At 40.8% G+C, this 26197-nt stretch overlaps 1 protein-coding gene across 1 annotated transcript; it reads right to left on the minus strand.

The window, feature by feature from the left end:
• Positions 1-20037: 20037 nt before the first annotated feature.
• LOC124139417 (uncharacterized protein K02A2.6-like) lies at positions 20038-23496 on the minus strand. Its single transcript, XM_046506455.2, has one exon. It carries the CDS (start codon positions 23494-23496, stop codon positions 20038-20040), a length of 3459 nt encoding a protein of 1152 aa, XP_046362411.2.
• Positions 23497-26197: the final 2701 nt, after the last annotated feature.

Consider the following 26197-nt stretch of genomic DNA (forward strand, 5'->3'; position numbering starts at 1 on the left):
AACGCCCATCTACTCCTATTGTCATGCTACCATATCCCAATAACAATGGTGATGCGACCATATCCCCATTGCAACCATCAACGCCCATCTTCTCCTATTGCCATGCTACCATATCCCAATAACAACCAACAACGCCCATCTACTCCTATTGTCATGCAACCATATCCCCATTGCAACCATCAACGCCCATCTTCTCAAATTGCCATGCTACCATATCCCAATAACAACCAACAACGCCCATCTACTCCTATTGTCATGCAACCATATCCCCATTGCAACCATCAACGCCCATCTTCTCAAATTGCCATGCTACCATATCCCAATAACAACCAACAACGCCCATCTACTCCTATTGTCATGCAACCATATCCCCATTGCAACCATCAACGCCCATCTTCTCAAATTGCCATGCTACCATATCCCAATAACAACCAACAACGCCCATCTACTCCTATTGTCATGCAACCATATCCCCATTGCAACCATCAAAGCCTATCGTCTCCAATTGTCATGCTACCATATTCCCATTACAGTGAGTGAGTGAGACGGGTTTAACGCCGCTTTTAACATTATTGCAGTCACATCACGTCGTGTCAGCTTAATGTGGGAGTAAAGCCCGAAGTGATGCAGGTATCAGACGTTTACCACTTCGGTTAAACCCACGAGCACGGGTATGGTGCTGACAAACCTGGAAACATAATCGGGGCGAACCAGGATTCGAACCCACAATCATTGGTTTCTGGCGTCCCCAAGGGACGCGACTCCGCACAGCGAATCGCGGTGCCTTAGACGACTGGGCCACCCTTCCCCCCATCCCCATTACAACCATCAACGCCAATTTTCTCAAATTGTTCTGGTGTCCCCCGCCGTGATATTGCTGGAATATTGCTAAAAGCGGCGTAAAACCAAACTCACTCACTGACTCACTGACTCACTCACTCACTCTCAAATTGTCATGCTCCCATAACCCAATAACAATGATGATGCTACAATATCCCCATTACAACCAACAACGTCCATCTAATCCAATTATCACTCATTCCTTATCACTTATTCCTGTTACATTCTAGTCTAGTCAATGAACATGTTTGGACAACACACTCATTACCACTGACAAAATCCCTCCATGAACATGCTTATATATCTTGATTACCACCAACGACACTCCTCACCCTGGTAACCGTAGTATAGCATGTACATGTTCTTCCCATCTATACTGTCTATACACTTTTTGTCATTCTGGGCGTGTCACCCTGGTGTTACGACTATCATTCAATTCAAATACCCATGCTCATGTTTCATGAACTTACTATGCATTATATTAAAATATATTAACGTGACATATTATGTTATATAATTAAAAGTGACACAACCCTCCCCACACTCTCAAGAAATCTCTGCCAAAAGCACGACAACGACCCCATCATGGACATGCGTCCACGAATTACCATCAAACAGTGATGACACAGGTGTTCGCTGAAAAGTAGACCGCCTCCGTAGTCTAGTGGTAGAGCGTCCGCCTGGAGAGCGGAAGGTCCGGGGTTCGATCCCCAACCGCGTCATACCAAAAGACGTTAAAAGATGGTACTTGTTGTTACCCTGTCTGGCGCTTGGCATTAAGGGGCTAAAACAAGGACTGGTCGGCTCGGAGTCAGTATACTGTGTCTGAGTGGGGTATTCATGTTAAACTGCGACATGGTATCTCAGTGAGCTAGCACTATAAATCGGCATCAGTCCGGACTAGTACAAGCAGCCACACAAACAGAAACACGTACACGCACGTCGCTATATAAGTTCAATAATCTTGGACGCGACGTTAAACCCCATTTCGCTGAAAGGTGAGAGTATTCTGCCCCACAAGTGGCACCCGTCACAAACACAATGTCATGCAAAGACAAGTCAATTGTTCACCTGAAAAAACACAGAACAATAGTGAAAGGCATTGGACATTATGTATGTTGTATGTAGTATGTCACATTATACAGTTCGTGTGATATAATATGCCTTATGCGGTAAATCAATATTGTTTCTACATAATAGTCAAGGGTTAGTGGTTAAATCATCGAGGTGTATATAATTATACCATTATCTCCTATATCACATTCCCACGACACACCTAACAAAGTACCACATGGTAATGAAGGGTGTTTGTTCGATTAACTGATAAGTGTAATGATATAGTAATGTCATTATCTCATGTACTCCACACTCCACATCTGATAATGGTATTACATAATGACAATAATTTGCCACCTTAAACTGTAGCTAATGTTTTTCCCCGATTTTATTAGAAAGGGCTTGATCATGCAACAACTTATCTAATGCACATAATCCATTAAAAAACAGAAAAAACCGGATGCGTTTTGTTGGGACAACAGTCTGTCAATCGTAGCTTAGCCAACGTCCATTATTAACGCAATGATTTATGATTTTCTATCAACCGTTACACGGCGGGATATTTAATTGCATTTTCCTTTCAAAAACATCTTTTAAGCTCCTCGAAAAAACGCCTATCAACCATAAGGCTGGTCAAATAGGCATGCTCTTTAGACCAACTCCAAGAAATCAACATGGAGTCTGACAAGCCCCCGGAAGTCAACTTAAGGGCAATTTGTTTCCGCTTCAGTGCGCATGTGTTAGAATCAAGGTCACACGAAGTGACGAATAATGATACACATTTTGTTGATGATGCATGATTGGTAGTGATTCAGAATTAGGCTGGAAGCATGAAGCGTTATACTTTCTGCGCCCTAGCGCCAGCAAGCGTTTAACAAGGCGATAGAAATTGGCGAAGTGGACCTTTGTGTTCCACCGATTATCATGTGCTGAGACATAAGGCTAAAACCCATTATGATGATATACCGTTTGACAGCTCTTGTGCGTTCACATGTTTAAATCACTTCATTAACTGAATGAATGGGGTTTTGCCATCATAATAACCTTCTTTGTGTACAGGGATCGATACAGACATTGACAAGACTTGTGCATTTCCAGTTTTAAAACTTCTAGTCCCCAAGCACTATAAAATGCTACATAAAACCTTCTGGCTTACTTTTTCCAAAGTTCAAAGCCTCATAAATAAACATAGGTTCATTACCCGTATAGTGTTATATAGCTGATGCTTATCGTGTAATACAAGTATATCATCTACCGTCATGAAACTCTATCAATAGTTTTTTTTATTCAGCGAGGAGACTACCGGTCTTCCATTATGAAGAAGGCGTGTCTCATGTTTCATACTTTTCCGGTCTCGGAAAAAAACTGTGCTATTATATCAATCGGATTTTTTTTCTTTTCAGCCATGATATTGAATATCTCTAATATTGGTGATTAACGCGCCTAACTGCAACTATTCTGACGCATGGCAACAGATCATTTTGGATTTAATGATTCTTGCCAAACCATTTCTCCTAGTTAGCTTGATGAAATGACCTGAAACAATGGCTAGCTGGGGCTGAAACGTATGCACACGTTCACAAAAGCCAACCACAAAAGCCAATCAATTACGAAAATCTATTAACCCAAAGTCAAGAACAATATTTATTGTAATGTCTACCTGTGGTTCATCGTCCTGATTGATGAAAATCAACTCATTATTGTACCCCTAGGACGTTATAAAATACCTTAAATAAACGATGTCTTTGGCATGATTGAAGGCCGCGAAGACAAAACCCAGCATAGAATCCAGTAATAGTGACCCTCATGCTGACTAGTGTAATGTATCTGGCTTGTCCAGAACACTGGGTCTATTCTCAGGGGCCCGCGCCTCTCCTTTCAAATAATCATGCCTTCGCGTGGGACGAAATTATGAGTATGCTCCCTAGGGTGTTCAGAGAGACGTAGTTGTGAGGTGTGCGTCGAATGTTGGTCGATGGGTTCATTAGGATCACAACCAGTTATGTATAGATTGTTCATACGTTAAGGAAAGTGCTGAAATTCTGTGGTACAGTGCTAGTGTAATCACTGTATTTGTCATGGCGAAAGAACATCAGTTATGTCATGTTTGTGTTGAAAACACATCAATTGGAAAGTACAGTACGTCGGTCCTTTGCGAACGGAAATGAAAAGAAAATGAAACTTGTTCTGAAACTACATTCTGACACGACGATTACACATAGACATGGCTGAAACCAACCATACAAGTTGGGTTTTTTTAATACTAGCAAGGCTGTTTCTATGCATTTGTAGATTAAATTGCTTGACATTTTAATCAGTCTCTTGAGGAAGATGATTTAGTATGGAGTTATTATAGCGTAAAAAATCCTGCCATCATCTATAATACATAATATTTTTATATATATTTGAACACGGACAAAAAGCTGAATCAGGTAGAATGACGTTACACTGATTGTGACGTCTGAAACAGTCATTGCAACGATGGATGACGTCATAAACAGTGTAATATTATGCATATTATCTAGACTAAACATTGGGTATGGTATTATATGACAGAATAAATCAATAAATATATATTGTTTAACGCCGCATCATCAACATCACAACTCATCGCGGCGAGGACCTGTATTGTTTGACGGAATACGTACTTGTCTGAATTGTCATGATGTACAGTTTGATGTGATCACCTTTGCAGACAATGTGGTATTTTCTACTCCAGCTATAAATGGACTGGGAATGGGGCTGCTTAACTACAAACTGATCAGCTGCTGCAGATATTACGTCTTCTGACAGGCCCCAAAAGCCTATTCAAAACTACGATCGAGAAAGGTCCTGAAGCACCACAGTTTTGACGACAAAATAAAACAAATTTACAGTGTCAAACAGCAGTTGTGTGATTTCATGTACGAAAAGGGTTGAAGGTTTATATCACCCTGAGTAATAAACGTAGATCTCTCGACCATCGGAATTATTCAAATCACTTGGGAGAGGTACTATAGCATTTAATGTAGCTCGTATATCACTGTCATTTACGTAATGCAAGTGCGGTAAGTAACACACGACATCACATAACGTCCTTATTTAGCATGAATAGATTCATTGTGGCATTCTCCAATTCTGCTTGTGAGAATGTACAGTGAGAATGGTAAAACTGTGAATTCAATCAAAATGAGAACGGCCTTTCACGGTGATATAGGGCATAGTAAAGCACAAGCACAATTCTTACAAAGATTAAAGAATCATTCCCGTTGTGATCATCTAATACCTCTTCAAATGGCAGCTGATCCCTGAGAACCCTTAAAACCCACAACAATTCTCCTCCCTCAACACCCAGTCATCAATCTAAGATGTTTCAACCTTCACATGCAACCATCTTCGAAGGAACATCACACGTTCAACGACCGCCAACAGGGATCTCTTCTCAAAATTGTTTGCAGGCAATCTTTGATGTGGTGGGCTGGAGTGATTTAGAATTAATGATACCTTTAGGAGGCTTTAGGCCCGACCACGTTTGTCAGTCAGGAGGTGCCAGCCGCAATCACTGCTTCAATTATCCCACCATTTGCTCTTGTTGGACTACATTGAAGCCCCCTTTGAGGGATGTTAGATTGTTCATTTAATAATGGATGTTCTGTCGAATATGGCTCGTGTATTCAGAGGCTAATATCAAAGTTTCACAAACTAGGGCACTTACGGAAGATATAATGAAACCTCAGTGCGAATCTTTCGTAACGTCCCATTGTTGTAACTCAGGGATCATGTATAGATTAACACGGCGATGCATTATCGACTTGAAATGACTTCTTGATTGGTTGTTCTAGGTGATAACTCATACGATTTCCTTCGAGAGATTTGTGTAGAGTGATCTGCTATGTGTCAGTGATTCAAAAGCTATGAATGCGTGGGGCGGTCGGGTAGCCTAGTGGTTAAAGCGTTCGCTCGTCACGCCGAAGACCCGGGTTCGATTCCCGACATGGGTACAATGTGTGAAGCCCATTTCTAGTGTCCCCCGCCGTGATATTGCTGGAATATTGCTAAAAGCGGCGTAAAACCATACTCACTCACTCACTCACTCACTCACTATGAATACGTAGTTAGAGGGTGCGTGACAACCCGGATATATAGATGGGCTACATACAAGAACAGGTACAGGTTTTAGGAAAATGAGAGTGCATTTTTGAGCACAAGTAAAAATAATTTGCGTCGTGTTATTTATGTTGATGAGGTAATTACACATTGGATCCCTCATCATCTATAACAAGTTGACATGTATAAATGTGGTGTATGATTCAAGGAAGGTGGTACTTTCACCCCTGCACCCAAGTCATGATAACATGGAATATTGCAATATAGATATATAATGTCAACGACAGAGAATATTCAGTCTTCATTATCCGAAACAAAATCCATTAGGCATAAAAGGCAAAACAACGGTGAAAATTATATACATGGACCACAGACATCACTGATGACACCAGGTGTTCGCGAAAAGCAAATTCTGCCTAGAACTCCAATCACGCCTACATGGTTTCTACACGTGAAACACTACGATTTTCTTATGGTACATGACACGATACTCAATCGACTTGGTTCAGTTTGAAAAGTAACATGGTCTCTTGATGATACTTAGAAACAAGGAACGTGTGAATACTTTATCACAGTTACTTCGCGGTCACGGTAGTAGAGATTGATTACATTCGGGTTATTAACAGAAATCGATGCCCAGTAACTTGATCTTCTTCTTCTTTGAAATGTCACCGTTGCACAGTTCTGCAATCCTGCTAAAAGCATGATTTTTATAGACACTTATCTGTACGGTTTCTTAGCACGTTTTTGTCCATTTTGAATTATTCCAAACCATCAAAGCATCACATTCTTCTGTCCTTTCCTGTAAACAAGCTCGTTATCGTTGTCTTCCTTGTTCTTATATATTACTAACACGATTTTCATTATCAAATAACCTCAGAGAGCCTTTATTCTTCTGTTACAGAAATAACTATCTTTGACAGTGTGCACATTTGCTCATAAAAAAAACACAGGGCCTATTTTCAGTTCAACCACATGAGGGACATACGGAGAAAAAAGAAATCGATACAACTTGCGAAAAATCGTCTTAAATGCAAACATCCAAACACCTAAATCCTTTTTGTTCAAGTATCTGCGGTTCAGAATTGAATGATTCCGTGTTCCCTAAAAGCTTTTGTTCTCCACCTCATTACATTAATGATACAGATGATGTATTATTTCTGCCAAATGACCCAACGCAGAGGACCTATGCTGGTAACAACCTACATATTCCGTGTGTTTTATTTGATACTTCTGTAGTGGTCGTGGTATTGTTCTTTCTTCCAGGGAGTGATTTTCAAAAAGTGTGATATTATTTTGAGAAATGATATTAATAAATCTTATCCACCGGTCGGATATCTTAGTAATTTAGTTTTCCAATACTGATCTAATTGATACCCTTGCCTATGCAGCATACACATATACTGGCCCTGATATTTTGTTAATTACCTGAGCTATCCCCTGCAGTCCGGGTTCGAGTCCAAGGTTCAGAGCCTAATTTTGTCATCATGTAGTGGCTGGTGGTCTCGGGTGCCGAAACTTGCCACGAAGAATTGCAACCTTTGCCTAAGTCGTAGCTCGAATGAGAGATAGGGCAACGTTAAAGATGATGCAGTTTTCTTTCCAATAAAGCTCTTCCGTCATAGTGAAACAGTGTTGAAAATCTATAATTTACCGAACTTTTCCTCTCTCTAGCCGTATCTTAGGAACACGTTTTAGGCATTTCGTACCACATATGTTGTGCTGATTGCTGTACTTTATTTCATATAAAATGAAGCCATTGTGGCAACATGTAACACGGCAAATTCAATATAATTGTGTCAGTCTTGAAGTGTGTATGGTTTTTTTCATGTATGATAGTTGTATATGTTTCAGCCTAGATGCCTAAACGTCATGATTAGTCTGGATTGGTAAAATCAGTATCTACACGCGGCTCACGGTGTTTGTTTGTTGTTTAACGCAACACTCAGTAATATTCCAGCTATATGACGATGGTCTGTAATCCAGTGATTGACATCCTGAGCATGGATCCACGCAATTGGGATCGATGACATGCATCAACCAAGTCAGCGAGCCTGACCGCCCGATCCCATTACTCGCCTCTTACGACAATCATAGTCGCCATTTAAGGCAAGCATGGGTTACTGAAGACCTATTCTACCCCGGATCTTCGACTCAGGATGACATTGTACTCCTCTTTTTTAACCTCAGTGTTTTGGTATGTAGAAAAATATTCCTTTACATTTGCAAGCATATACAGTCAGTGAATTATCCCACGAATGATCGCCAGCGAATCACCCACCAGTGGTAGCGTCACGATATTTACAGAAAATGAGCTGGTCGTGTTTGTCTCCTATCTCGGAAACATCAAACCTATGAAGTTTGCCTAATCTTGTTCCTACAGGTCTGGAGTATTCCCACGGCGCGATGTGACAACTTCGGTTGCCCGAGTTCTCTATTAATTAGATTCAGCCAGCATGGAGACTGCAGGAATGTTGTTTTGTGACGATGGACATGAAAATGTATAGTTAGATTACGATATTCCACGAGAGATGGCGTTGGAGAAAATCCTTTCACTGAATTGTTCGATAATTTTATAAGACAAGAATTGTTCTGGCAATTACATATGAGAGATACGTGGGGGTAATGCTGTGGGGATTTACGTAAATGATCAAACTGATGGATGCATGTTAACCTCAACGAACCGAAGAATAAGCTAAACAGCTTTGACAAAAACTCTCAAGGTTCCGCTAGTCATGGGTTCGAAGTCAACGTATGATTCCTTGATCTTGATTCTTGATCTGTTAGATTTGTTTTGTTTAACGCCGCACTCAGCAATAATTCAGCTACAAGACGGCGGTCTGTAAATAATCGAGTCTGGACCAGACAATCCAGTGATTGATACCATGACCATCGATCCACGTAATGGGGATACGATGACATGCATCAACCAAGTCAGCGAGCCTGACCACCCGATCCCGTTAGTCGCCTCTTACGACAAGCATGGGTTCCTGAAGACCTATTCTACCCCGGATCTTCACGGGTCTGATATGTTAGAACTGATTGCACTTTAAGCATGCTTGTTGCTTTCACCAAGATGGTAATCCTCTTCGATCGGCGCCACTTTCGACCTTTCTACCACTTTAAGCTGACACGCGGCGACATTCATGAAAAGCGTTCAAAGGGACCTTAAATCCAAGTCTGCTCAATTTCAAATTTGAAGCAGTACCAGCGAAATGACTGACTACACAGTCTACAGCGCTAATTAAATGACAACATTAATTATGATCAACTAATTTAGTAGGGGAGATAATCCCCTTTGTAGTTTGAACTCCGCTGATTAGTGGAACTGGGTGATAGATAAACTGGGGAACAGACCGACTGCTGAAAGATTATGTCTGTCCGGCGGACAGTTGATTAATTACCTGTCGGACAATAACATGTTTTAAGGTCGACGTTTGATTCTTCCGAGCTTGCTGAAAGTGTAAATTTGACTTCATTTAGGGGTCGACCGTCTGATAAACAGGAATATGGGTGGTGGTGGGGGGGTGCTATTATTGGTTTTGAAATTTGGATGTAACATACATTTGAGCAAATAACTACTTTTCCTTCAGGGTTTACAAAAAAAATGCTTGTTTGGTGAAAATAACCCTGGTACTGAATCTATTCATGGCCTGAACAAAAGCAAATCTGTTCCCGGCACAGGGTATTTGGTCGTCCTCCTTGTCCCTGTACACCGAGTGTACGAGCAGAACACTTAGTCTAACGTTTCAAATTATTAAAAGTATAACATTAGTATAATATTTTAAAATATCAACATAAGTTTTCAAGTGTCCTTGGTTTAATGAGTGAATCACTTGCAACGATCATATAATCATGTGTTTCTACTGAGGTTATGATGTTCAAACACACCCAGCTAATTTAAGTGATTATTATTTTCAACTTAGATTTAGAATATTTGTATACTTTGAATGTTCAGGTTTGTGTTGAAAACTTAGCAAGTGTTTTGTTTCTCGTTGGAGTTTTCTGAACCTCATCATCACCAACGAATGTCTTATAACGGTAACGCTAACGCTTCAACGTTGTAGAAACGAAAATATGAATAAACTTTTGGTGAGCGTATCGTACTGTGTTTCTTGCCGCAACACTAGTTCAGTAAAATCTTCATGCATATGAAGAGCATTGGTGGCCCTCAGAACTGTACATTGTGTGTGTGTTCAACCTAAAACTGATACCACACTCCGGACATAAGCGCAGGATATAAGCGAGTGGACCTGTGAAGATCCGGGGTAGAATAGGTCTTCAAAAACCCATGCTTATCGTAAAAGGCGACTATGCTTGTAAGGGGCGACTAACGGGATCAGGAGGTCAAAACCTAACAAGCAAGTGAGTGAGTGACTATCCCTGCATTTGGATGTTCTACCAGTGTGTCTGTCTTCAAACTGTATTGTTCTGTAACTTTAGTAAATCTTAGTTTATTCCTTGTCGTTGGCTGTCGAAAGAGGTGACAGACAAGAGGATTGCGTGTCATCGTACCAGGACGGCGTGCGACGTTGATCATGCTTTTCCTCCTTGCCCGAAAGAATAATTAAAGTTCTTAAGTAAAGGAGGAATTGTGCTTATTTATTTACAGGTGCATAGCTGTAATATTGATGAACGCGGCGAAAGACATACTATAACAACAACCAAACAAGAGGTTCTTCATATGGATTTGGCAAGACACAGGATCAACCTCAACTCCCATCTATCTGAAAGGTATTATATAGATCTCTCTTGAACTGCATCGACGTCACCTTCACATCAGATAAAACAAAAAGGACCACATTCCGTGCCAGTGGCTAGTGCCAGACTAGCCAGACCTCCACAATCCCAGCCATACGCCTTAAAGTCATAAGTCCTCTATCCAGAAAGAAGACTTCCAATCAGCCCCATCAGAGCCTACAATCAACAATTCCAACCACTCCAGGCAACACATTAAATTCCTCTGTGCAAACATTCACAACTGGAGGAAGCGCAAGCTCAAGGAAGCTAACCATATCAGGAGAGCCAAGACATCAGTCAATCGTGGTCAGGGAGTTGTCCTCCCCAGTGCATTGGACATTTAATCTTAATCTACTTATCAACGTTACTCATTCAATCTATTGTAAGCATAATGCGTTGTGCCAACTTTGCTATAATGATTGTCATGTCCACCAAATTTCCTCTTAACTGGATAACGTCAAACTCGTCACGACTTGCTTGACTTCTTTGTATCGAATAATAACTGGCTTCATTTGGTTGTGATCGCCTCCGTGGTCTAGTGGTAGAGCGTCCGCCCGGAGAGCAGAAGGTCCGGGGTTCGATCCCCGGCCGCGTCATACTAAAAGACGTTAATAGATGGTACTTGTTGGGGGCTATAACAAGGACTGGTCGGCTCGGAGTCAGTATACTGTGTCTGAGTGGGGTATTCATGTTAATCTGCGGCATGGTATCTCAGTGAGCTAGCACTATAAATCAGTCCGGACTAGTACAAGCAGACACACACACACACACACACACACACACACGTGCATGCACGTCGCTATATAAGTGCAATAACCTTGGACGCGACGTTAAACCCAATTTCACCTCACCTCATTTGGTTGTACATATTTGTCATGTTCTCCCATACTGTCATTCATCTGACTGAAGGGGCAGGAAATGGATCTGAAACGTTGTGAATGCATACCAAAGAAGTTGTTATACATAATACTCCTGGTCGTGATTGTAAGCACAACTATGTTTCAGATTTTAGCCAAAGTTTCACCTCGAGCAGTAATGTGAAACGAATAGAGGAACATGGACCTGGTCTTCCGCAGTGGTTTTACATGTCAACACAGCAATATACCAGTCGGTCTTTATCTATAGGGGGCGGTCTGGTAGCCCAGTGGTAAAAGCGTTCGCTCGTCACGCCGAAGACCCGTGTTCGATTCCCGACATGGGTACAATGTGTGAAGCCCATTTCTGGTGTCCCCCCGCCGTGATATTTCTGGAATATTGCTAAAAGCGGCGTAAAACTATACTCAGTCACTCACTTAAGTCTAACAGCCTTAGTCCACTTGCACAAAGCAATCTTAGCGCTACGACGATCACAACTCCCATACTTTGCCACAGACTTACGATTGTCGAAACGCTAAGATGAATTTGTTAAAGTGCAAAGGGCAAATTACTCGTACCCAGCATTGATTCACCAGTAATTATGATTATCTCACGATTTCCTGGGGAACCTCACAGTCCACATTTCACTGTATATGTTCTCTCGATGCTGCATACAATAAGGAATCTGCACCTTTCCTAGCAAGTGTTCAACAATAGTGAGACTTGCCCAGACCAAGTAGTTCTGATATTAATTCCAGCATGAACAACAGAAAAAAGTCTTAATCACTCAATAATGTTCCATGTTCCGTGACACCACGTTACACATTACTCTGTTGGGGTTTTTGCTGGAGGTTTGTTTGATGCTTAACGCCAATTCCCGCAATATTCCAGCTGTATGTGGAAAGCATGAATATAATCGAGTCTGGACCAGACAATCCAGTGATCGATATTGTGGGCAACGATTCACGACTGTTCATCCGATAGATAGATAGATAGATAGATAACGAAATCATGCTTATAACGAACTGACGGATATAAGGTACTCTTTGTTTGGTCCTAGGCATTTGCTATAATGTATGCTTATAACGAACTACGGTTTTACCGAACTAAAATCAGTGGTTCCTTTGATCTCGTTATAACCGTAATTTACTGACGGTATATATATACACTTGATCAAACAATGGGAATTCCCATCATTAATTGGTCAAACGTGTGAATACAATGTTTTACTGTCGTGTGTAAATAGACAGACATCGATGCGATTCACGACACAATACAGTTGGGTTTAACAGAATAATACAACTTCAAACACAAACGTATATACGTAAAACAATGAAATGTAATATCACCTATACCTGTCCAAGTGTCGCCTTGTCATCAGGGTCGTCATTTTCTTGTCCTATATCATCACTAAATGAATTAAGAAAGAATTTCCAAGAAAATTCATTTGGTGTACACTGAGAAACGTAAAAGGTATTGTTTGCACGCGTGTCAATGTAGTAAACAAAGACTCAAATGATGCATTTTGTTCAAATCATTAACCCCAATTTGAAGTGGGTAGGATTGTACTGGGAAATGTAAGGTATGAATATTTCATAATCAAAGAGATGACCTTCATTCGCACGTCTCGAGTCCTAAGTCCTCATTTGTTAACAAACATACCTAAAATACTCTGTCAATTACAACATTTCATTAATCTGTTCAAACTAAAGAAAAGCACAAGTGGCAAATCACCCTCAAGAAAACCACGATGTTAATACAAATAAAGTTGATAACGGTTTGTAATTTTTGGCTACTGTGATAAACACATGGGATATAAACTTCAACTATTTCGTGGGAAAATCATTGGGGTCCTGACTGGAGGTATTGCGAATAAAGAAGAGCAAGATCAGAGGAGGCTAATGGAATGCTGATGTCTCACAAGCGGAGTCCTATCATATAAACCTCGTTGAAGTTTATGGAAGCCGATGCGTCCATTGTTATTAGTGTCTACAGAACTAGCAAGTAGGCAAATATTGAGGTCGTAGGTCGCCAGCGGGTCTACGGATATTGGATGAAGTGCCTTGTGCCTTTCTGTAAGTACAAGTAGTACGTTATGATGACCCTGAAAAATGTCAGACTTCAAGACCAGCTAGTATGCACACAAAGCTGTCTGTTTGTGAATATGCTTTGATATAGGCGACCAGTGTACGCCAGTCATAATGATGGCCTCGCTGGTGCCATAGTGGCTTCCTTATGGGCTTTATAGCATGAGGTGCAGACAAATACGGTATCCTTTGCAACATGATTCTCAGAAAGAGATAAATCACCTGACCCTGGGATTGAAACGTACAATATGACCCGTGAAGATCCAGGTTAGAAATTTGTCTTCAGTAACCCATGAAAAGACTAACGGGGTCAGGCGGTCATGCCCGCTGACTTGGTTGATGCATGTTATCGTATACCAAATTTGTAGATCGATGCACATGAGGTCAATCACTGGGTTGTCTTGTCCAGATTCGATTATTTACATACCGCTGTCATATTGCTGGATTATTGCTTAGTGCAGCGTTAACCAACAAAGAAAAACAAACAAATGAAAGGAACTCTCTATATACTCGGCAACATATAGTTGTTATATTCAAATGTGCTAAGAATGTTGCGATAGAGGCGAGAGTTTCCTCAGAGTATATATGCTTTTACATTGAAATAACCTGGCCATTTTGAAAAATGATGGTCGATTACCGTAATAAGGAGATATAAACGCAATTAAACAAATAATGGTATTCATCTGCAGTATCATTTTATGGACAATAAATACCCATTCTTCAATAAGAGGAATGTTCTGCCATCTACTCCTTCCACGGATAGGCGTGGCCGAGAAAGTCTGAAGTGGACTAAAATAACTTTACATTTATTAGATAAATTTTGTAAATATACTTAAAATGTCAGTGTGGTCTTTAATTGTTTGTTGCATCTTTTATTTCTATTTTCTAAGTCAGAGGTCAATATATAGGTTTGTAAGAGTATTCCTTATTTCATGCTGTTTGAATAAAAATGATCAAACCAAATTTTAGTATTGCCTGTCGCAATTAAAGTGTCATAAATGCAAGAAATTTGTTGATTGTTGTGTTATCTTTATTGGTACTCTGCAGGACATTAAAGTTAAGACCAGATTTTGTTTCTGTTGTCAATTTTGCCAAAATACGAGATCAATTTAGCATAAATATCTACATACAGAGGGGCGGTCGGGTAGCCTAGTGGTTAAAGCGTTCGCTCGTCACGCCGAAGACCCGGGTTCGATTCCCGACATGGGCACAATGTGTGAAGCCCATTTCTGGTGTCCCCCGCCGTGATATTGCTGGAATAGTGCTAAAAGCGGCGTAAAACCATACTCACTCACTCACTCTACATACAGAGGCTTTCTTTCTTCTTCACTGTATTGCATATATATGGGAATATTTTTCTTAACACATCATCTTTTTTCTCGTGAACGTGAAGTTGATGTTTCAATCATATTTGAGTGTTCAAATTATAATACCTGCCTCTTGGTAAAATGCAATTCATGGCTTTATGCCCTTTTCACACAGAGATTTTCTAGTAGAAGTAAAAGTACATTTCATTTGAATACAACAGCAAGGTATGTATATTCATTTATATTTACAACAAAAATCTGATAGTACAAATGTATAACTATATTGTCTGTTGCTACCATTAAAAGTAAGGACTTTACATTTTTCAACATTAAGTTTTAGTTTCCATCGATTGCAATAATCGCTAACTACATCGAGTTCTTTTCAGCAGCACAGAACAAAGGGAATAACATTTTACATTACAATTATTGACAGTGAAGAATTGTTCAAGGTGTTTTAGAAAAACAGTTTTTTCTTTTGGTTCTTCAACAAATGTGCAATACTATGTAGTGTAAATATATAGTCGCTTGTAGAATAGACCTTTCTAAATCCAGTTTGAATTTCTGACAAAGTATGAGTTGAATATAGGTATGTAGTTCATCTATTATTAAAATATCTGGCTTTGCAGCTGTAGCTGAACAAATACCTACTACTTTCTACACAACAATCCCTGTACCTGATATGCTCTTTATAATAGGGTAACTATTTGATAATTGGTACATACACCTTGTCGTCCGTGTGGTAGCCATAGGCTTCCAAAGCTCCAGTTGACTTTTCAGAGCTGTCAGCTATAACTAGTTTGGCGTGCAGGGCCATGCAGATTTTCCTCGCCATTTCCCTTGACAGTCTGGTAGAGTTGTACAACAAAGAGTCTGGAACCTTCACTTATCCAGACAGACAGGCTTATGAAGGAAGCAGCGGACAAAAGGCTAGGTTTGATGTTTAACGCTGTGTGAGCAATCCTATCGTCTTTTCATTTAATCACTCTTTTTCTGGGGGCGGTCGGGTAGCCTAGTGGTTAAAGCGTTCGCTTGTCGAAGACCCGGGTTCGATTCCCCACATGGGTACAATGTGTGAAGCCCATTTCTGGTGTGCCCCGTCGTGATATTGCTGGAATATTGCTAAAAGCAGCGAAAAACCATACTCACTCACTCTTTTTCTGACATCAGTAGTAATACTACCCACTACGATATTACTCGACATATTTCTGGTCGCTATGATGTTAATATATATTGCTACAGTTGTGAAGTTATCAACATACCTAAACATAGCGTAAATTCATAATTTATATATTCCTACGACAACATGTTGAACACGTGAGACGTTTCAGATTATATGGTCAGACTATATGCAAATTTTCTTTTTCAATAAATGTCATTGGATATCTACATCTCAAATATGATGACATTCTGCACTAACACCGCATTCGTACACTCGCATAGACTCTTTTGCAGTGTTAAAATTTTTGACTAGAATACTCAATTGAAGATAAAAATAACTTTATGTGTAGCCACCATGAATTTAAACGTTTTCATACCTCGATGTTTAAGGAAATCAACTTCAAACCTTCCACTTTTGAGACAATCAATAATATGATTTCGTTTTAGTTGGTTGGTTTTAAATGACATCACTCCTGTTCTAACAAGTGACTTTAGTACTGCCGTCATATGACGAATGAGTCAATGTTAAAGATCGAGTTAATCGGTCGTTGCCAAAAACATAAATCACGTACGCAGAACGGCGGCGTATTCCTAAAGTTTGCTTAACGTCGCCAATCATTCTCGATATACGCCAACACAAACTTGAGATCAATAAGTATTGATCTGTGAAATCGTCCCTAGTTTTGTTTCTAGTCCTGTGTTTGAAACTTGAGACCATCCTTGTCACAGAAACAATTTAGGTTGAGCTGTGCTTGTTTGCAAGGTAGTTGAAAGGGGGCGGAGTTCCCTGATTCTCTTCGACCAATCACAGACTGCGACTACTTTTTAAACCTGCACACCTGAAATATGTAGGCAATGTAAAGTGCTCTTTGTATGTTTTCAGTCGACGAGTTGGTCATTTTGAAGCATCCTAAATGGAAATTAAAATTCGCGAAAAATTCATATTCTTCCATAGGCTAATAAGTATAAAAATAGAACATGTTATCTGTTATGTTATCAAAGGTGCCAAGCGGATCTTGCCATGTTGTACCCTTAGCTGAAGAAGGCAAACTGGATGGTTATATATGTATCATATAAAGGCATGAATCACTGCGCCAAGTTTTCAATTACTGGTAGCTACATGGAGTCGTAATAAAGCTGACTGTGCGTTACATAACATTCGATAAAACACATCTGTGACGTCACTCTATTGTTTAAAAGATCCACTATTTTTCACGCCAGTTGGTTGTTAATTAGTCATGCCTTCATTATATTTAACCCACATTTCAATAATGTACACTTGGAACTAACGAACCATTCTTTATTGTGACTCTAAAGTGAAGAATTTCACATTTTGTCGGAAAACATGTGTCGCCAGAGAGGCTCGAACCTGCATCCTATAATTTGAGGACTTGACATTATTATAGGAGATTCATGACAGAACGTTTTGAAATTAACAATTAAATATTTTAAATATCTGTATAATCCTTAAAGGTTAAGAAAATAATATGTATTGCGATGTGTTTCATAATGTTACCTGTAACGATGTTTCTAATAAAGTAGTTACATAACCCTTTGATGAGAAAATATAATATACAGGAGTAACATACATACTCTTTTCTAAAATCCCTCAATCCCGTCAGCATGTCTTTTAAGACGTGATAAAATTGTAACGCATTTAGAAATAATTACATGTAGGACCCCAATATGTAAGCTGAATGGAGACACGTGGTGACGCGTAGGCCTCGTACAGCGCACGTGTCACAACTCAGGCATGTAAGCAACGTTGGTGGCGGCGAGTAGATGGATGGGTGACCGTGTTCAACAGTTTGACTCCCGAGTGCGTCTAAGGCTTCGTTCCTGCCCCAAACTGAAGCAAGTGACTTATTTCGAAATATGTTAACATTCTACCAGGCAGCTTGAGTTGTATACTCCCCAGAGAGTTTAGAATGTAAATCTCGCGTACACTGATCTGTTGGCCGGGTTAATAATGTAGCGCTTTTGGGTATGGATTTGTCGCATTACAGGCACACATTAATACACGAGAGTCATTTGAAAGAAACTCTTATGCTGATAAGACAAAACACACACACACACATACACACACATACACACACACGCACGCACGCACGCACGCACGCACGCACACACACACACACAAACATGTCGGTGTCCCTGTCATGAGAGAGGCCATGTGGTTACAATGCATCACTGGTTGATCGTGGGTAGTTATTCATGGTCTCATGTCGTGGACGCAAGTCATGATGTAGCCGTAGTATAGCTGAACAGAGCGAGAGCAACAATCACACATGTCTTGACTATGCTTGTCGTAAGAGGCGACTAACGGGATCGGGTGGTCATGCTCGCTGACTTGGTTGATGCATGTTATCGATCCCAATTGCTTGAATCGATGCTCATGATATCCATGACTGGATTGTCTGGTCCAGACTCGATTATTTACAGACCGACGTTGGAATATTGCTGACACAACAGACACGTTAGTTCTTACCCACGGGTAGCGACGAGATGTCTGCTCATAAGGTACCTACGACTGTTTGATACATCTCCGTAACACAGTGTCTCCAGTCTGTGGGAAGAGTATTAAAGAGAACATCCGTGCACAGCATGGGTCTGTTACAGACATGACGAGATAAGACACTACCTGGATAGAAGAGATATCACAACGTCGTTAGCTTTATACACGTGTACATGAACGTCTTCGTTTCGGTGAGGTGAGGTGAAACTGGGTTTAACGTCGCGTCCAAGATTATTGCATTTTTATAAAGCGAGGTGCATGCACGTGTGTATGCGTGACTGCTTGTACTAGCCCGGACTAATGTCGATGTTTATAGTTATGTCATATAGTGATAGAGATAATATGCCGCAGTTTAATATGAATACCCCACTCAGACACAGTGCACTGACTCTGAGCCGACCAACGCCGAGTGGCAGGCAGGGTAACAGCAAGTACCATTTTTTAACGTCTTTTGGTATGACGCGGCCGGGGATCGAACCCAGAACCTCCCACTCTCCGGGCGGACGCCCTACCCCTAGACCACTGGGGCGGTCTTCTTCGTTTCGCTTTTTCTGTACAGATCTCACAAGATACCTCTTGAATAAGAACAACGCGTCTTTCAATTTCATAGTGAAGCAAATTTGTTCATTAAACCTTTCAGCCACCTGGGCTTAAAAACCAAAAAAGACAAATGATAACATAACACAGTCACAATATTTGAGAACTCTTCCATAATCGTAATTTTGCCTATCCACCATGTTCTAATACAGCATTGATCAATAGTCCTTTTTTGTTTTGACGTAACGTATTAAGTTATTCACATTCTTGTAAGATCACCCTTGGCATCAGTCGTGAATTCGGTTCAAGATCATTGGGAAATAAACTTATGAATAATCCGTAAATTAGCACAATAATTATATATTCAAGCAAAAAGCAATCTTCATGATGTAGTGTTCTTTCAATAACCAAGAGACAACCTGCCAACTTCCCACTTCCTTTATTCATCAGACGACAAGTGACAATCGGTAGCCAAGCCCGAGCACGTATTGCACGTGCGTTACGTAACAACGTTTTCCGAACCACTGATAACATTACATGAACGACTTCTGTTTACCATCAGAATTTATCAAACAAAACCTAATATTTTACACCTTTCCCCCATAAAAATATACAAAGAAAACGTAACCTGAAATAATAGTACGATCTTACTGCCGTTTAATAAGCAAAGTATCCAAATCAATGCCTATCGTTGAAACACAAATGTCACACTGACCTAAAATGTGGTCAGTAGGTCAATACCTCAATCCAGTGTCAACACACGAATACACTATACGAGGTCTCTATGACAGGAATGTTACAAGGTCTGTGACCCAGGTATTTAAGATCCCAGCAGTGTTAATGTGACACTAACAGTTCAATAAGACAGTCTATCTGGTTGCTTCCTCTCCCTAACAGGATATCTTCGGGTCGCTGTTTCTGTCACAGGTACATTTTCAGTCCCTGGGGGCCTTGTCCCAGGTGGAACATTCTCCACCCCGATTTCCCCAGGAAATGACCCCTTGGTACTTTCAACTGGAATTTTCTCTACCCCAGACATTGGCGCACTTTCAGACCTATCAGAGATTGTTATGTCCTCCGTAGTGGATGTTACTGATAGATCAGGCGTACCTGGCATAGTTATCAGCTGATCAACATGGCGCTTCCACTCAAAGTTCTCTACCTGAACCTTGTAAGTCACAGGACCTAATGCTTTTAGTACAACCCCCTGGAGCCATTGTTCGGTACGACCCCTGTAGTCCCTCACCAGGACTGGGTCGCCAACTTCGAAATGCCTCACAGCATCTACTTTCGGAGACACTTTTCTTTGAACTGAAGAAGCAAGATCTGGTCTCAGCAAGTCGAGTCGAGTACGAATACGCCTCCCCATGAACAGTTCTGCAGGGGTCGTTTTCGTTGTACTGTGAGGTGTGGTTCGGTAGGACAGCAGAAATCTGCACTGTCGCTGTTGAAGAGTAGACGTAGATGCCCTCATGGATTTCATAGTAGTCTTAAACGTTCTGACGAATCGTTCTGCCTCACCATTAGAGCTTGGGTGGTACGTCGAGGACAGAATATGTTTAACTCCATTTTTCTTCAGAAATGACTTGAACTCGTGAGAGGTAAACTGAGGTCCATTGTCAGAGATTAGCTGATCGGGAAGGCCATTAGAAGAAAAGAGCTTTCTCAAAACATTTATGGTACTTATTGTTGTTGTTGATTTCATCTGAACTACTTCAGGCCATTTGGACATAGCATCCACCACAATAAGAAAGTTCTCACCCATAAAGGGGCCAGCAAAGTCAACGTGAATCCGTTGATAAGGACGGGAAGGCCAGATCCAGGGATTCTGTCTAGTTGTAGGTCGGACCGGTTGTACACTTTGACAACATGCACAGTTTCTAACTAGCTGCTCTATGTCCGTATCCAAATTAGGCCACCACACATGAATCCTTGCTCGAGATTTCATGCGAACAATCCCCGGATGAGAGTCATGAAGATTATCCAAAATCTCAACTCGGTACTGAGTGGGTACTACTACTCTCACTCCCCGAAGTAAGCAGCCCTCTTCACATGTCAACTCGTCCTTCCTTCTATAATACGGCAGGAATTCATGAGAAATATCACCTACTGAAGGCCAACCACAAACAGTGAAATGTTTCACTCGAGATAGCACTTTGTCTCGTACAGTTGCAGCTGATATGTCTCTGGATGTAACAGGCAGATTATCTAGCTGAGCAATATGCACTGAAGTAGCTTCTCGTGTCCAAAATGTGTGTGAAGTGGGTTTCTGACCATCGGTATCGGCTAATGGTAATCTGGAAAGGCAATCTGCATTAGCATTTTGTTTCGTACATTTATACTTGATCTCGTAAGTGTAAGCTGATAGCTGGATGGCCCACCTCTGCAGTCTTGATGCAGCGAGTACAGGAATTCCTGTTTTAGGCCCAATAATACTTGTTAGTGGCTTGTGGTCCGTAAACAGGGTGAAATGTCTCCCATACAAGTACTTATGGAATTTCTGGATTCCAAAAATGATAGCCAAAGCCTCTTTCTCAATCTGAGAGTAGTTTTTCTCAGCGGCTGTCAGCGTTCGTGAAGCAAACGCTATAGGTCGTTCCCCAGAATTTGTATCATGATAAATGACTGCACCTAAACCATGCTGAGATGCATCTGCCGCCAAGATCAGAGGCTGCTTTGGGCCATAATGCACTAGTACATCAGATGTAGTCAAATGCTTACATAGTTTCTGAAAGGCTTTCTCACACGAGCTGTCCCAATGGAACTTTGTTCCTTTCTGCAGAAGTTTATTTAATGGTGCACACACTGTGGACATATCTGGTATAAACTTCCGGTAATAGTTCACACACCCTAAAAAGGATTGTAGTTCTGTCAGATTTGTTGGTCGCGGTGCATTCCGGATTGCTTCAATCTTGGATTCCGTCGGATGAATACCTTGACTGTCCACCCTGAAACCAAGGTACTCCATAGATGGTTGAAGGAAAGTACACTTCGACTTGTTTAGTTTGATGCCATAAGAATCCAAACGTTCAAACACATTATCAATGTGCTTCAGGTGTTTACTGTCATCTTTACCAGTGACATACAGGTCATCTATGAAATCGCCAGTTGCTGGAAGACCCTGTAATACCTGGTCCATGACATTTTGGAATAAAGCAGGGGCTGAAGCGACCCCAAAGGGTAATCGTGTATAACGATAAAGACCCTTATGGGTGTTCACAGTCACATATTTCTTAGATTCATCATCAAGTAACACTTGTTGATAGGCTTGTGATAGGTCTAATTTGGTGAATTTCGTCCCACCATTCAGTTGGTTGAGCAAATCTTCTGGCACAGGCAAAGGATACTGAGACACCTCCAAGTCTCTGTTCACTGTCAGCTTATAATCCCCCCATATCCTCACGGCGCCTGAAGGTTTGAGTATTGGTACAATGGGAGCAGCCCATTCAGAATATTCCACTTTCTCAATGACCCCAATCTTCTCTAGTCTATCCAATTCCTCAGCTACCTTATCCTGCAGTGCATATGGAACAGTTCTTGGTTTATAGAACTTTGGATTTGCTCCGGGTTTAACAGACAGATGAAGCTTAACACCCTTTACAGTTCCCAAACTGCCATCAAATAAGGCTGAATACTTTGACAACAACTGTTCCAAGTCCTTCTGGGAATTGTCAACTCGCACGGTATTGACTCTGCCAATGGAATACCAGTCAAGCTGTATCTGAGATAGCCAGTTTCTGCTTAGGAGCGCCGGTCCACTTCCTGTCACCACATATACAGGTAAAGTGATAGACTGTTCATTATAGTCAACATCCAGCTGTATTTTTCCCAAAACAGGTAATTTTTCTGCAGTATAAGTCTCCAAGTAAGGCAGGTTTGTGGTTTTCAGCGGAATATGCCTAAACTCTCTCTTGTACTGCTCCTCCGAAATCAAAGTTACTCCAGCTCCAGTATCCAACTCCAATGAAATGTTTGACCCTTCAACACACATAGGAATGTAGATGGGCTTATCACCTGCAATAGATTTTACAGTGAATAAAGTATTACTCAATGTGTCATCATAAGAGTCTGCATCCTCATCACTGCCATCAGGTAGCTCATGTTCCACTGTTGAATCCATATACCTGACTTTGGATGATTTTTTCTTAAGTTTTTCTGGTTTATGGGCCTTCTTCTCCTGTGGTTTCTCATGGCACCTCCTGCTAATGTGTCCTTGCTTCTGACAGATATGACATATGCTTTTCTTGTAATAGCAATTGTCACTGTTGTGGTTTTTCTTTCCACAGCGCCAACATTCACGGTTATCCCGAGACATCTATCTAACTGGCTTATCTGAATACTTCCGGTTCTTGTCAGACTTCACTAGTACATTCACTTTATGACTAAACTCATTGGTCTCCTTATTCGCAGCTTCCATACTCAAAGATATTTCCATTGATTTCTTTAAGTTCAAATCCTTCTCAGCAAGCAATCTACGCTGCATAGCTGCTGAAGCGAGTCCACACACAAACATGTCTCTCATTGCATCATCAAGAAATCCACCAAAATCGCAATGTTCCCTCAGTTTGCGTAGTTCAGCCATAAATGCACTCACTGATTCACCAGAGCGTTGTTTTCGTTGATAAAACTTGAATCTTTCAGCGATAACTAACGGTTTGGGATTCACATGGCTTTTAACGACATCAACCAATTCTGCATATGACTTTTCAGCGGGTTTTGCCGGTGAGACTAAAGTCCTCATGGGAGAGTAGGTTTCCTTACCTACTACGGTAAACAATATCGCTTTCCTCTTCCCGGCATCTTCAACGTCGTTAGCGACGAAATACTGATTAAGTCTTTCAATATACTCAACCCAGTCTACATTTCCAGACAATGAAAATTCCTCCATTCGACCATATGTTGAGGACGCCATTTTTAACAGCACAGCGCACACTACAACAAGCGCTATCAGTCCCATTAACACAGAGCGAATGTTCGTCACCAACTTACAGATTGGTCTTCTTGGTACCACACATGTAGAATCCCATCCTCGTCGCCAAAATTGTAGTGTTCTTTCAATAACCAAGAGACAACCTGCCAACTTCCCACTTCCTTTATTCATCAGACGACAAGTGACAATCGGTAGCCAAGCCCGAGCACGTATTGCACGTGCGTTACGTAACAACGTTTTCCGAACCACTGATAACATTACATGAACGACTTCTGTTTACCATCAGAATTTATCAAACAAAACCTAATATTTTACACATGAGAACAACATTAAGGAAGGTGTCGTCTTTAGGCTAAAGATACAATTATCGTTGCCTTTTTCATCTTTGAACGAATTATAGAGACAAAAAGTAATTGGTCATACAGTGAGATACGTAAACCGCATTTTTGGGTACACGCGTGTCACGGAAGTTTTAAAAAGACTACTGTTTGATTCACTAAACCCCATTTTGAAGATGTTTCCTTTTTGGGTACACGCGTGTCACGGAAGTTTTAAAAAGAAGTTTCCTTTTACTGGTACATGTTAGGTAAACAATTTAATCAAAACGGTGGCCTTTGTGAACTGACGATCTAAGGGTTCTGAAATCGTGGATTTGAGTCCTTTTCTTAGACATCCCTGAAGTGTTTAAGAAGCACCATTTAGGACTCTTTGTTTGCATGCAGAGGAAAAGACTTTTCAATCACGTCTAAACGCGTTTCGCTCATCGATTCACACTATCGGAAATCATAAGTAGTACAATCACTCCGAACTCATAACAAAAGTAAATTAATTACGGCTTTAAAACAGATAAAGTACATAATGATTTGTATTTATTGGCTCAACTGTTTGATACAACATGCGTGTTTAGTGGCACTTCCGACTATAAGTAGCCTCTCAGAAATGTCCTGTTTTTTTAGGATCGATCCCAAAACCTTAGTTCTTGTCGTCTAACATTGACTAGACGTCAACACGTAGGATGCAAAATTCAACTATTTCGTGGGAAACCATTCGGAGCCTAATTAGAAGTCTCTTTTATAAAGAAGAGCAAGAACAATGGAGGCTAATAGAATGTTTATGTATCACAAGCAGAGTCCTATCACATAAACCTCGTTGTATTTCATAGAAGCTGGGACGCCCATTGTTATTTGTGCAATAGAACTCACACGTAGGTAGGACGTCCTTTGTTGTCGGTGCTACAGAACTCACAAGTAGGCAAATATTGAGGTCTGTAAGTCCTCACAGGGTCTTTGGGATTGGATGAAGTGCCTTGCACGGTTTTCTGTAGTTACAAGTATGACGTTGTGGTGACCCTGAAACGTGTCAGACGTAACGGCTAGCTTCTATGTACACAGTGATTGCTGTCTGGGGATATGCCATGATGTAGCCAGTGATGATGGCCCGCTGGTATCATCAATATGGTCTTTATGAGCAGTAGACTTGGTAGGTGAGAGACTGGATGGTTGAATGGGTAATAGAGCTCAAGGAACACCAAATAAACGTAGAATCAGTCGCTAACTGTACCCTCGATATGCCTATGCAACTGTGTCAACGAAGGAAGTACATAGATAGAAATGGCTTTTTATTTCCTTAAGTATTGAAGATGCATTAAGATAAGATATTATGAATATATTGTAAAACTAAACAGTTAAACTAATTACATGTCATAGTGAAGGGGTTATGAGCAAATGCACTTCTAAACATTATCAGAGACTAGTAACAGAGTTTCGCCCCATATATCAAGTTCAAGGTCATTCATGGAATCACGCAGTCCGCCTAAGAGGGAAGACATCATTACATCATCATCATTCGACCAAAGGTCAACAAGCAGTTCACATCACACCAACTAAACATAGAATCAGTGCTAACTGTTCCCTCGGTATGTCTGGTATGCAATTGTGTCAGCGAAGGAAGTACATATCTACCGTATATATGCCGTGGTTATGACACTGACATGACCAGTTGACTAACAACTATCTTTAGGAAACGGGGTTTCAGCTATTATTGTGTTGTGTTTAGTTTTTCACAATATTTTCTGAATGTTCATAAA

Source organism: Haliotis rufescens, unplaced genomic scaffold (assembly GCF_023055435.1).
Source record: "Haliotis rufescens isolate VD_foot unplaced genomic scaffold, xgHalRufe1.0.p SCAF_27, whole genome shotgun sequence".
Lineage (NCBI taxonomy): Eukaryota > Metazoa > Mollusca > Gastropoda > Lepetellida > Haliotidae > Haliotis > Haliotis rufescens.